General features: G+C 41.8%; 1 protein-coding gene across 1 annotated transcript in view; it reads right to left on the bottom strand.

Moving 5' to 3' along the window:
• LOC115083308 (taste receptor type 1 member 1-like) overlaps window positions 1–13867 on the bottom strand; it is a 180743-nt gene that overhangs the window by 153851 nt on the left and 13025 nt on the right. Inside the window, exon 5 of the mRNA XM_029587112.1 lies at window positions 8892–9695. Within this exon, the coding sequence (XP_029442972.1) occupies window positions 8892–9695 (804 nt within the window). The remainder of the gene's footprint in view (window positions 1–8891; window positions 9696–13867) is intronic.

Raw genomic sequence — 13867 nt, forward strand, 5'->3', positions numbered from 1 at the left:
CTGGGGGGGGGGGGGGGGTGGCGGGTAGCCCGAGCCGATTGGGGGAGTATGCAATTGTTAAAAGTGTCTAACTTGACAGGTGTCAGGTCGGTGGTTCCTAACTGAACAACTGGGTGCAGTTCTTGTTGGTGCGACTCCTTGCTTGGGCAGTGGCGGGGGTCGACGTGGTCGGTCCTTTGCTCAGCAGCGGGGGTCGTGGGGGGCGTGTTCGTGATGTGACTGCATACAGGCTGGGATAGCCTCTGATTGCCCGTCTTGCTGGTCCTTGGCTGATGGGCGGGGGGAATTGATTGTTACAGTGAGCTGGCTCGGGCTCTGGGATGTTTGTGAATAAAAGCTGTGGCCTGTTGATCCAAACTTGTGTTATGTGTATTTATTGGTTGTAAAGGGACGGGCGCGGGCAGAAGCGTCTGTCCTGGCTACCCATATTACTGACATGTCCCCAATAACAAACCTTGGGCTTTACTCCTCCTACTTTCTCTTGACATGTCTCAAAGAACAACACTGGAGCCTAAATCATCCTACTTCTCCTGACATGTCCTGAAAAACAACACTGGAGATTCACTCCTCCTGCTTCTTCCTGACATGTCCCCAATAAGAGCTCTGTAGCCTGACTCAGCCTACTTCCTCCTGACACAACCCAACAACCACTCTGGGATTTCACTATTCCTCCTGACAGATCCCCAACAGCAACACAGTGGCTTCCATCCTCCTGTTTCTTCTTGACATGTCCCTATAGCAACACTGGGGTTTCATTCTTCCTGCTTATTGACGACATACCCCCAACAACAACACTGGGACTTCACTCCTACTGCTTCCTCCTGATAATTCTCAAACAACAACATTAGGGCTTTATTCCTCCTGCTCATTTTTGATACATTCCAAACAACAACACTGCCATACCCCAACACCAAGTCACAACCAGCAGCACTCACCCACTGCCATGCATCTAACACAACCACAGGGGTCTGATATATTGTGATTCTGCTTACCATGTTCCAAACAGTTGTTGAGGCAAAGGAAGCAGAGGAAAGCAATAGAGTCATGCCCCAGTGGTAGCATGGTGGTGTTTTCTGAACACCACCAGTGGGGCATGACTCCACTAACCTCCTCTGATTGCTTTGCCCCCAAGCAGTTATTAAAAGGAAGTCAGTGGAGTCATGCCTTAGTGGTGGTGTTTGCCAAATACTACCACTGTGGCATGACTGCACTGACTTCCCCTGCCTGCTTCGTTCCAAACAGTAGTTGAGGTGAAGCAGGCAGGGAAAGTCAGAGGAGTCATGCCTCAGCGGTGGTGTCAGTTTGTTTGGTAAACCAGACAGAGGAAGTCAATGCAGTCATGCCCCAGTGGTGGTGTTTGGCAAATACCACCAATAACTCCACTGACTTTCTCTGCCTGCTTTTCCACAATCATCAGCATTGGGAATGACTCCACTGAGTTCCTATGCCTCCTTTGTTCCAAACACCACCACTACAGCCTGACATATCCTACATAAGCCTGTCTTACTCCAATCATAACCACTGTGGCCTGACATTTCCAGCTGCAGCATGCCATGCTCCAAACATAATCACTGTGGCATGACACTTCCAGCTGCAGCTTGCCATGCTCCACCATATCCACTGAGGCATGATGTAACCTGCATAAGACTCAACCTTTCCTTACTCCAATCATAACCACCATGGCCTGATACTTCCAGCTGCAGCATGCCATGTTCCACCATATCCACTGAGGCCAAATGTACTCTGCATAAGCCTGTCTTGTTACAACCATAATCACTGTGATCTGACACGTCCAACTGTGACATGCCATGTTCCCACTATATCCATTGAGGCCGGACATATCCTGCTAAGCCTGTCTTAATCCAAACATACCCACTATGCTCTGACACTTCCAGCTTCAGCATGCAATGCTCCACCCATAATCACTGTGGTCTGACATTTTCAGCTGCAGCTTGCCATGCTCCACCATATCCACTAATATAACAAAACTGTATACATATATATGATGTAAACACGTAACTTAAATTCAAAACAGCATCATATTTTATGAAAATATCAATAGCTGATACCATGTAGTCTCATATGCGGGAACAGAGAAACCTCATATCAAAATGGCGGGCTTTGCTTACGATGGCCCAGATTGCCACTAATGTAATTGTACAGTCACAGATAAGTATTTGGACCGTCACTAAATTTTTAATCATCGGTTTCTCTGTGGTAATTTATTTTAAGATTTTTGCTTTTTCAAGGTTATTTCATTATTTTAAGTCTGGTTACATTACCAGTCTAAGGGCAGTGCGATTACACTTATCGTAGCAGAGTATATGCAGCCGGAATATCAAACTGGCCATGGCCCACAATTACATTAGTGGCAATCTGGGCCATCGTACGCAAAGCCCGCCATTTTGATATGAGGTTTCTCTGTTCCCGCATATGAGACTACATGGTATCAGTTATTGATATTTTCATAAAATATGATGCCACCATATCCACTGGCACATAACATATCCTGCATAAATCTGTCCTGCTCCAACCATAATCTTTGTAACCTGACACTTTCAGCTGCAGCATGCCATGCTCCACCATAACCAGTGTGGCCTGACATGTCCAGCTGCAGCATGCCATACTCCAGCCATAACTACTGTGACATGACACTTGCAATTGCAGAATTCCATGTTCCTCCATATCCACTGAGGCTTGACGTCTCCTGCACAAACTTCAAGCCTGTCTTATTCCAACCATAACCACTTTGACTAGATACTTCCAGCTGCAGCATGCCATGCTCCTACCATAATCACTGTGGACTGACACTTCCAGCTGCAGCATACCATACTCCAACCATATCCGCTAGAAGTGACATATCCTGCATAAGCCTGTCTTGCTCCAACCACAAACCCTGGGCTCTGACACTTCCAGTTTCAGCATACCATGTTCCAACCATATCAAAACATTCTTAAAAAGGCTCAGGATCCTTAATAATTTTAAATAAATTTTGCAGTTTCTAAGAATGCTATATTTTCTGCCTAACAAGGATGGTATTTTCCAAAAGCCATAGGAAACTAACAACACCAACATTTTGTGTGCATTACAGCTACTCTTCTTGCTGCATTGCTCTGCTCCGACCATTCCAGTTTTTATAAATTATTAACCAATTCCACTTCTGCCTCTGCTGTTCCAAGCCATTCTTCCACATTGCGATGCCCACTCCCTCCGCTGCTCTGTGCATGTGTAGAACTGGCAAACACCTTTGGAGGTGTTATGGCTACACTTCTGACTGCATTACTCTGATCCTACCATTCCAGTTCTTAAGATATACCAACACAACTGCTACCGCTGCCATTCCAAGCTGGTCTTGGTACCTTAGGGAACTTTCTCCACTGCTCCAACCGTGTTCAAGGTTCTTATTAAATCCCCTTCTCATACAGTACTTGCCCACTTTCCTTTTTGCCTTAGCCATACATTGCTTTGAAAACTTACTGAAACACTCCTCAAGCTTTTAATACTATTCTTATTTCATCTATGCTACTCATCTTCTTGCCATCTCTTGCTCTTGCCACAGTTATCTATTGTTCTGCACATTTTCTGCACTACTCCATGAACCATAACTGATTTCATAGCCCATTCGCAGTTCCACTGTACTGTACATGTGGGTATCTATGATATGCATGGCTTACTCCATGACACAAAAATATATTTCTGGACTGGTGGATCAGCCAAATTCAGCCATACTTGGATAGGGAGAAGTATACCCCTCTCCAGTTGTCTGTACACTTGAACAAAATGCCTGGCACCTCCCATGCCACTCTGCTTTAATGCTATGCCCCTCATTCTACCCTTTTGGATCCTTCTGCCACTCAGACTTGCTGCCATGTAGAGATTTTACACCTTGGGATTTTTAACTTCTTTCTGCCACTTCACCTTCCTGGCATACTCCAGATCTTACACCTTGAGGTCTTCTTGCCAGTCTGGGGTGCTGCAGTGCATCTCTCCTATGGCTTTGAAATCTTGATATCACTCTTTCTAATTCTTGGTCCTTTTATCTATACCTTGGGATTTTTCCTGCCACATTTTCTGCTTCGTTCCCCCTTCATGGTGCCTTAGGATACTGATGCCACTTTTGGTGCCACTTTGCCTCTCATGGTGCCATCAAGGGTTCATGCCACTATTGCTGGCATCCTCTTTTTGCACCTAGGGGTGTTCTTCCTCCTCTTGCTGCTTCTTTGCTCCTCTCATGGTGCGTTGGAGAACTCCTGGCAATGATGGACGTCTGGTACCCCTTTACAGAGCCTTGGGCTAGTATTTATGCCACTTTTGATGTCACTTTACCACAGTCTAAGTACCTTGCAGATCTTTTCCCCTTCTGATGATTTCTTGTCACAAGTTTCATTAGAATTGGTAAGAAAATCACTATTCTGGAGCCAAGAATAGACTGCATTGCTTCCCCTATAGCATTTAATGGCAAATGAATAAAAAACATTTCATATTGAAACTAATGAAATGAATTTGAGTCCTAACGAAATGAATAAATGAATAAATATTAATTTTTTTCTTCTATAAATCCCTAGTACTTAAGTGCTCTCTGTTGCCTATAACAGCCACTGGGCCATAAGATATCTAAACACAGCACTCCTGACCCCATCCAAATCTTCCATGGACTCCTTGATATCTAATGACCTGGTCAAGCTCTTGGTGGACTCTAAAATATCGGGCATGCTAATAACTGCTGCCTGTTGATGAAACAGCAAAACAAAGGGTGATAGTGCAGTGGGGGTCCCAGAGATAATAATGTAGACTGGAACTGGTCTGCTGACCCTGAACCAGCTGGCAGCTGAGACAAGAGGTGATTTGGCAGATGAAGATGTGGAACAGCAAAAGACAGCAGCACAAGGAACAGATAAGTCAGGAGATATGCTGTAAATGCACCTTCTCACCAAATCCCCTCTTCTCCTATTATTCTTAAATTGTGAGCCTGTTTTTTTAGGAACAGGCAATGCTTTTTAAAATATCTATATTGTATAATATTTTAGCTTATCTCCATAGAAACAGATACATGGGTGTGTTTATTTCTGTAAATCATTATCCAATTATTTTAGGGGAAAGGCAACCAAAGAGAGCAGTAGAGTAAGAACATAAGAACATAAAATGCCATACTGGGTCAGACCAAGGGTCCATCAAGCCCAGCATCCTGTTTCCAACAGTGGCCAATCCAGGCCATAAGAACCTGGCAAGTACCCAAAAACTAAGTCTATTCCATGTAACCATTGCTAATGGCAGTGGCTATTCTCTAAGTGAACTTAATAGCAGGTAATGGACTTCTCCTCCAAGAACTTATCCAATCCTTTTTTAAACACAGCTATACTAACTGCACGAACCACATTCTCTGGCAACAAATTCCAGAGTTTAATTGTGCGTTGAGTAAAAAAGAACTTTCTCCGATTAGTTTTAAATGTGCCCCATGCTAACTTCATGGAGTGTCCCCTAGTCCTTCTACTATCCGAAAGAGTAAATAACCGATTCACATCTACCCGTTCTAGACCTCTCATGATTTTAAACACCTCTATCATATCCCCCCTCAGTCGTCTCTTCTCCAAGCTGAAAAGTCCTAACCTCTTTAGTCTTTCCTCATAGGGGAGTTGTTCCATTCCCCTTATCATTTTGGTAGCCCTTCTCTGTACCTTCTCCATCGCAATTATATCTTTTTTGAGATGCGGCGACCAGAATTGTACACAGTATTCAAGGTGCGGTCTCACCATGGAGCGATACAGAGGCATTATGACATTTTCCGTTTTATTCATCATTCCTTTTCTAATAATTCCCAACATTCTGTTTGCTTTTTTGACTGCCGCAGCACACTGAACCGACGATTTCAATGTGTTATCCACTATGACACCTAGATCTCTTTCTTGGGTTGTAGCACCTAATATGGAACCCAACATCGTGTAATTATAGCATGGGTTATTTTTCCCTATATGCATCACCTTGCACTTATCCACATTAAATTTCATCTGCCATTTGGATGCCCAATTTTCCAGTCTCACAAGGTCTTCCTGCAATTTATCACAATCTGCTTGTGATTTAACTACTCTGCACAATTTTGTGTCATCTGCAAATTTGATTATCTCACTCGTCGTATTTCTTTCCAGATCATTTATAAATATATTGAATAGTAAGGGTCCCAACACAGAACCCTGAGGTACTCCACTGTCCACTCCCTTCCACTGAGAAAATTGCCCATTTAATCCTACTCTCTGTTTCCTGTCTTTTAGCCAGTTTGCAATCCACGAAAGGACATCGCCACCTATCCCATGACTTTTTACTTTTCCTAGAAGCCTCTCATGAGGAACTTTGTCAAACGCCTTCTGAAAATCCAAGTATACTATATCTACCGGTTCACCTTTATCCACATGTTTATTAACTCCTTCAAAAAAGTGAAGCAGATTTGTGAGGCAAGACTTGCCCTGGGTAAAGCCATGCTGACTTTGTTCCATTAAACCATGTCTTTCTATATGTTCTGTGATTTTGATGTTTATAACACTTTCCACTATTTTTCCTGGCACTGAAGTCAGGCTAACCGGTCTGTAGTTTCCCGGATCGCCCCTGGAGCCCTTTTTAAATATTGGGGTTACATTTGCTATCCTCCAGTCTTCAGGTACAATGGATGATTTTAATGATAAGTTACAAATTTTTACTAATAGGTCTGAAATTTCATTTTTTAGTTCCTTCAGAACTCTGGGGTGTATACCATCCGGTCCAGGTGATTTACTACTCTTCAGTTTGTCAATCAGGCCTACCACATCTTCTAGGTTCACCGTGATTTGATTCAGTCCATCTGAATCATTACCCATGAAAACCTTCTCCATTACGGGTACCTCCCCAACATCCTCTTCAGTAAACACCGAAGCAAAGAAATCATTTAATCTTTCCGCGATGGCCTTATCTTCTCTAAGTGCCCCTTTAACCCCTCGATCATCTAACGGTCCAACTGACTCCCTCACAGGCTTTCTGCTTCGCATATATTTAAAAAAGTTTTTACTGTGAGTTTTTGCCTCTACAGCCAACTTCTTTTCAAATTCTCTCTTAGCCTGTCTTATCAATGTCTTACATTTAACTTGCCAATGTTTATGCTTTATCCTATTTTCTTCTGTTGGATCCTTCTTCCAATTTTTGAATGAAGATCTTTTGGCTAAAATAGCTTCTTTCACCTCCCCTTTTAACCATGCCGGTAATCGTTTTGCCTTCTTTCCACCTTTCTTAATGTGTGGAATACATCTGGACTGTGCTTCTAGAATGGTATTTTTTAACAATGACCACGCCTCTTGGACATTTTTTACTTTTGTAGCTGCTCCTTTCAGTTTTTTTCTAACAATTTTTCTCATTTTATCAAAGTTTCCCTTTTGAAAGTTTAGCACGAGAGCCTTGGATTTGCACACTGTTCCTTTTCCAGTCATTAAATCAAATTTGATCATATTATGATCACTATTGCCAAGTGGCCCCACCACCGTTACCTCTCTCACCAAGTCCTGTGCTCCACTGAGAATTAGATCTAAAATTGCTCCCTCTCTCGTCGGTTCCTGAACCAATTGCTCCATAAAGCTATCATTTATTCCATCCAGGAACGTTATCTCTCTAGCGTGACCCGATGATACATTTACCCAGTCTATATTGGGGTAATTGAAGTCTCCCATTATTACTGCACTACCAATTTGGTTAGCTTCCCTAATTTCTCTTAGCATTTCACTGTCCATCTCACCATCTTGACCAGGTGGACGGTAGTATACCCCTATCACTGTAGTCTTCCCTGATACACAAGGGATTTCTACCCATAAAGATTCAATTTTGTATTTAGTCTCATGCAGGATGTTTATCCTGTTGGACTCTATGCCATCCCGGACATAAAGCGCCACACCTCCTCCCGACTGCTCCTCTCTGTCATTGCGATATAATTTGTACCCCGGTGTAGCACTGTCCCATTGGTTATCCTCTTTCCACCATGTCTCTGAGATGCCAATTAAGTCTATGTCATCATTTACTGCTATACATTCTAATTCTCCCATCTTACTTCTTAGACTTCTGGCATTAGCATACAAACATTTCAAAGTTTGTTTTTTTATTGTATTTTTATTCTGCTTTTTAATTGATAGGGATAAGTTAGAATTTTTTAGCTCAGGTGAGTTTTTAGTTACAGGCACTTGGACTACTTTTCTAATTATTGGAACCTCACTGTCGGGATGCCCTAATTCTAATGCATCATTAGTATCCTTTAAAGATACATCTCTCCGAACCATGCGCTGCTGAGCGACTGTCGGCTTTCCCCTTTGTTCTAGTTTAAAAGTAGAGGGAAGAGTGAGCTGTTTGCTCAGGAGACAGGGAATGAAGGGAAGGAGAGATGAGCTTCCATCTATCTTTAGAACTCCACCTCCCCCTCCCAGAGCATTCCAGTGATTGGTCAATCAGATCATGGGCTCCAACAGCATTGAGTACCACATAGCATTCTGGGATCAGATCCAGAAATGGTTGCATGGTCATGCAGTTCTGACAAACATGCAGCCAAGTCAAGGTGAGAGGGATGGACATCCATGTAGTCAGAAACAAAATAGTGTGGCAAACTCACCAACTCCTGAATGGTGAGTACAGAAAGTGGGGCTTGAAGGGGAGGAGGGTATAGAGTACAATGTCCCATTATCGACAACTGCTAGGGCACTTCTGGTGGAAAGGAAGGATTAGTTGTGTCAGACAATCCATCTAGTCCTGGTTCTGCATAAGGATCTAATTTACTCTCTAAAGTTTACCAATTTGTACTTCCCTCATCTAACTATGTTACACAAAATAAATATTACAATAAATAAAAATGTATTATAGTTATAAGAAAAGAATCAATCAGGAGAATTTACCTGCCATGGTTGAAATTCCAGTTTTAGATCCCCCCTAAGTTGAGACTTGGCTGTGTACATGTTGTGCAAAGCATGAGCCACTGCATAGATTGAGGTGTACAGACTGTAAGTGAACTGAAAATTATGCAAATCAAACTGCCAAAGTGAAAGGTTTGATAGCGACACCTGCCCTGTACAGTTGGACAATTTTGAATTTGCAGTCCCGTACAGGAACTCACATTGGATTGAATCCCTCCACAGAAGCTGCAGCATGGTGGGGTCTGGGAATGTGGATGGTTGGAGATTATAGAGGAAATCCTTGAACCCTGGAATTTTCCCTTTATGGATGGCAAATGCTACAGAGCCGTTCAGTGTGCTACAAGCTAAAAGGGTGCCCGGGGAAGAGATGGCAGCAGACATGAGCCACACTTTTTCGGCAAACTTTTGATACCATAGTAAGCAGATTAGTGATGCCATGCCATTCTGAGTAGTGTACATGATAACCACATTGGCTAGTGACTTATAGACCGTGTCTGCAATCTGGTTAAGTCTTGCGAGCTGCTTAGCGTTAAAATTTAAATTTGAAGGTATAATTTCCAGAAAAGCCACACAGTTTCCACTCCTGATAATCTCCCTCTTCAGGTCCTCACTGCCCCTCTGATCTCTGGGATCATCTGATGTGAGAATCCCCACCCAGTTCCATCCGAAGAAGTTCAGGAGCTGAATCAGACCCTGGTACTGATATTGATCATTAGGAACAGTGCGATAAAAGGATGAGAACTCAACCCGGTCATTAAACAGCTGGTCCATAGATCCATAACTGATCTGTGATTTAAAAAAATAAAAATAAAGCAGAGTCAAACACTAGAGCTCTTCTGTTTTCTTACTTTAACCATTGTCTCAATAAATTAGTATCCTGCACACAATTTTGGGGTTCAAACCAGCAGACATACAAATGAATCTGGTCACAAACCTAAGTACAAGAGCTCAACTGGAGGAAAATAAGACTTCTGTTTTCTTCTTTTTTGCAAATGGAAGACAAAAGTGGTAAAACCAATAAATTACGATGTATGCTCCATATGGAAGCAAAGGCCCTGAAGGCTACCACAAATGTATTAAGACAGTCCGATACAAAAGTGTCCAAGTTGTATATTGTGGCAAATGTTCTACTGATTTCCCAGACAATGCTGAAGTTATAAGTCCCTATATGCAGTGGGTAAAACAAGGACTGTAAAAGACTGCCCTGAAGTGAAAGTACATTTCAGAGGCATTTTGTGAGCATGAAACAAAACAATTATTGTTTATTTTTCTGTGATATTTTTTTTTCTTTGAGCCAGTGATATGTTAATATTCTTATAATGATCTTTTGAGTTAACAAACTTGAGGCAAGTAGTTTATACTTCTTGCTTTCCTTCAGATAGACACAGTGCTAGATTGCTGGGAACAGGTGAATTGAGACCTTGCTCCTAGCAGGGGTTGGATTTTTAATTATGGGAGGCCTGGGGCATGGGGGTGTGTGGGATGGCTTATTGTGACCAAGGGGATTATTTTGTAAGCCTATCGCACGCAATAGGTTGTTGGGGGCAGAGTTGGGGTGGAGTCAGGGTGGGGAGGGGAGGAGTCGGGGCAGCGAGGAGGTTCAAACCAGCAGACCTTTCACGGTGGCGCTATTGGGTGCAAAAGCCTGCAGCGATAACACCGCGGTGGTGCGATCGCTGCAGGCTTTTGCAGGCCCGCCCCCCCTTTGCCCCCCCCCCCCCCCACCAGCTGTTATTGCTGGGATTCACCATTCTCTGCAAGAATGGAAAATCCCGGCCTAAGAGTAGTTGGGAGGGATCAGGGAGAGGAAGCAGGATTAATACATGTTAACAGAAATTGATTAGGGAGGAAATGATCTGCTGACCACTGCATGTCTGAATATTTTAGGAGGGAAGAATATTTAAAAAGTTGTGCGTTATCCATCTAAATAGTTTTGAATGCTGATATCTTCATGTTCTTAGATTTATTTCTTTTATTTTTTATTTTATAGATTTTATATACCGTCATTCATAGACCATCATAACAATTTACATGATATTAGGTAAAAAAAACAATAAGTGCTAAAAGAATACAAAAGGCAATGTATAATAACAGTAATAAAATATAAGATAAGGAGCAGGCAGCATTAAAATGAATACAATAATAATATTGTCAACAGAAAGTAAAATAAATCATTAATTTAAAACATATCTGAATCCTTAGGGAGACCTAAGTTGGATCCTGATAGGCCTTCTGAAATAGCCAAGTCTTTACCTCCTTTCTAAATAATTTAAGGTCTGATTGAAGCTGAACATAAGAACATAAGAAATTGCCATGCTGGGTCAGACCAAGGGTCCATCAAGCCCAGCATCCTGTTTCCAACAGAGGCCAATCCAGGCCACAAGAACCTGGCAATTACCCAAACACTAAGAAGATCCCATGCTACTGGTAAAATTAATAGCAGTGGCTATTCCCTAACTAAACTTGAATAATAGCAGTTAATGGACTTCTCCTCCAAGAACTTATCCAAACCTTTTTTGAACCCAGCTACACTAACTGCACTAACCACATCCTCTGGCAACAAATTCCAGAGCTTTATTGTGCGTTGAGTGAAAAAGAATTTTTTCCGATTAGTCTTAAATGTGCTACTTGCTAACTTCATGGAATGCCCCCTAGTCCTACTATTATTCGAAAGTGAAAATAACCGAGTCACATCTACTCGTTCAAGACCTCTCATGATCTTAAAGACCTCTATCATATCCCCCCTCAGCCGTCTCTTCTCCAAGCTGAATAGCCCTAACCTCTTCAGCCTTTCCTCATAGGGGAGCTGTTTCATCCTCTTTATCATTTTGGTTGCCCTTCTCTGTACCTTCTCCATCGCAACTATATCTTTTTTGAGATGCGGTGACCAGAATTGTACACAGTATTCAAGGTGCAGTCTCACCATGGAGCGATATAGAGGCATTATGACATTTTCCGTTTTATTAACCATTCCCTTCCTAATAATTCCTAACATTCTATTTGCTTTTTTGACTGCTGCAGCACACTGAGCCGACGATTTTAAAGTATTATCCACTATGATGCCTAGATCTTTTTCCTGGGTAGTAGCTCCTAATATGGAACCTAACATCGTGTAACTACTGCAAGGGTTATTTTTCCCTATATGCAACACCTTGCACTTGTCCATATTAAATTTAATCTGCCATTTGGATGCCCAATCTTCCAGTCTTGCAAGGTCCTCCTGTAATTTATCACAGTCTGCTTGTGATTTAACTACTCTGAATAATTTTGTATCATCCGCAAATTTGATAACCTCACTCGTCGTATTCCTTTCCAGATCATTTATATATATATTGAAAAGCACAGATCCAAGTACAGATCCCTGAGGCACTCCACTGTTTACCCTTTTCCACTGAGAAAATTGACCATTTAATCCTACTCTCTGTTTCCTGACTTTTAACCAGTTTGTAATCCACGAAAGGACATTGCCTCTTATCCCATGACTTTTTAGTTTTCTTAGAAGCCTAACATGAGGGACCTTGTCAAACGCCTTCTGAAAATCCAAATACACTACATCTACCGGTTCACCTTTATCCACATGTTTATTAACCCCTTCAAAAAATGAAGCAGATTTGTTAGGCAAGACTTTCCTTGGGTAAATCCATGTTGAGTGTGTTCCATTAAACCATGTCTTTCTATATGCTCTACGATTTTGATCTTGAGAATAGTTTCCACTATTTTTCCCGGCACTGAAGTCAGGCGCACTGGTCTATAGTTACCCGGATCGCCCCTGGAGCCTTTTTTAAATATTGGGGTTACATTGGTCACCCTCCAATATTCAGGTACAGTGGATGATTTTAATGATAGGTTACAAATTTTAACTAATAGATCAGAAATTTCATTTTGAGTTCCTTTAGTACCCTAGGATGCATACCATCTGGTCCAGGTGATTTGCTACTTTTTAGTTTGTCAATCTGGCCTACTACATCTTCCAGGTTCACAGTAATTTCGTTCAGTTCGTCTGACTCATCACCCCTGAAAACCATCTCTGGAACTGGTATCTCCCCAGCATCCTCATTAGTAAACACGGAAGCAAAGAATTCATTTAGTCTTTCTGCAATGGCCTCATCTTTCCTAAGAGCCCCTTTAACCCCTCGGTCATCTAATGGTCCAACTGCCTCCCTCACAGGTTTCTTGCTTCGTGTATATTAAAAAAAGGTTTTATTATGAGTTTTTGCTTCTATGGCCAACTTCATTTCAAATTCTCTCTGCGTTGCCATTGAAAGGGAATTCCAAATTCTGGGGCCTGCTAATGATAAAGCATGGTCTCTAACTTGGCTGAGATTTGCTGAGTATACAGAGGGAATAATTAGGAGGCCTTTGTTAGCAGAGCGGAGATTTTGTTGAGGGGTGTGTAGTCGAATGGCGGCGTTAAGCCAGTCTGCTTGTTCACCAAGTATAATTTTGTGTAGGATTCATAGGATTTTGTATTCAATTTGATATTTAACTGGTAACCAATTTAGTGAGATTAAAATCGGGGTTATGTGATCATGTTTCTTGGTTCCTGTTAGAATTCTCACTGCAGTATTCTGTAAAATTTGGGCGTATATTAGAGATTGGTAAACCAAGTAGGAGAGACTTGCAGTAGTCAGTGTTTGCAAAGATAAGTAGCTGGAGTACCATTCTGAAGTCGGATGGATTGAATAATGGTTTTAAACATTTTAAAATTTGAATTTTGTTGTATCCTTCTTTTAGTTTAGTAGATATGTGTCTTTTGAGATTAAGTTCAGTATCAATAATCACCCCTAGGTCAAGAAGATATGATACAGGATTTAGTGAAGTTAAGTAATCTTCTAATATTAAGGAAGGTGGGATCTCTATCTAGTAGGATGATTTAGATGTCTATGTTTGCTGTGTTCATGTTGACTAATCTGGCCAAGGCAAACCTCCATTCTGCTGATATATCTTGTGTTATCCTA

Source organism: Rhinatrema bivittatum, chromosome 2 (genome assembly GCF_901001135.1).
Source record: "Rhinatrema bivittatum chromosome 2, aRhiBiv1.1, whole genome shotgun sequence".
Lineage (NCBI taxonomy): Eukaryota > Metazoa > Chordata > Amphibia > Gymnophiona > Rhinatrematidae > Rhinatrema > Rhinatrema bivittatum.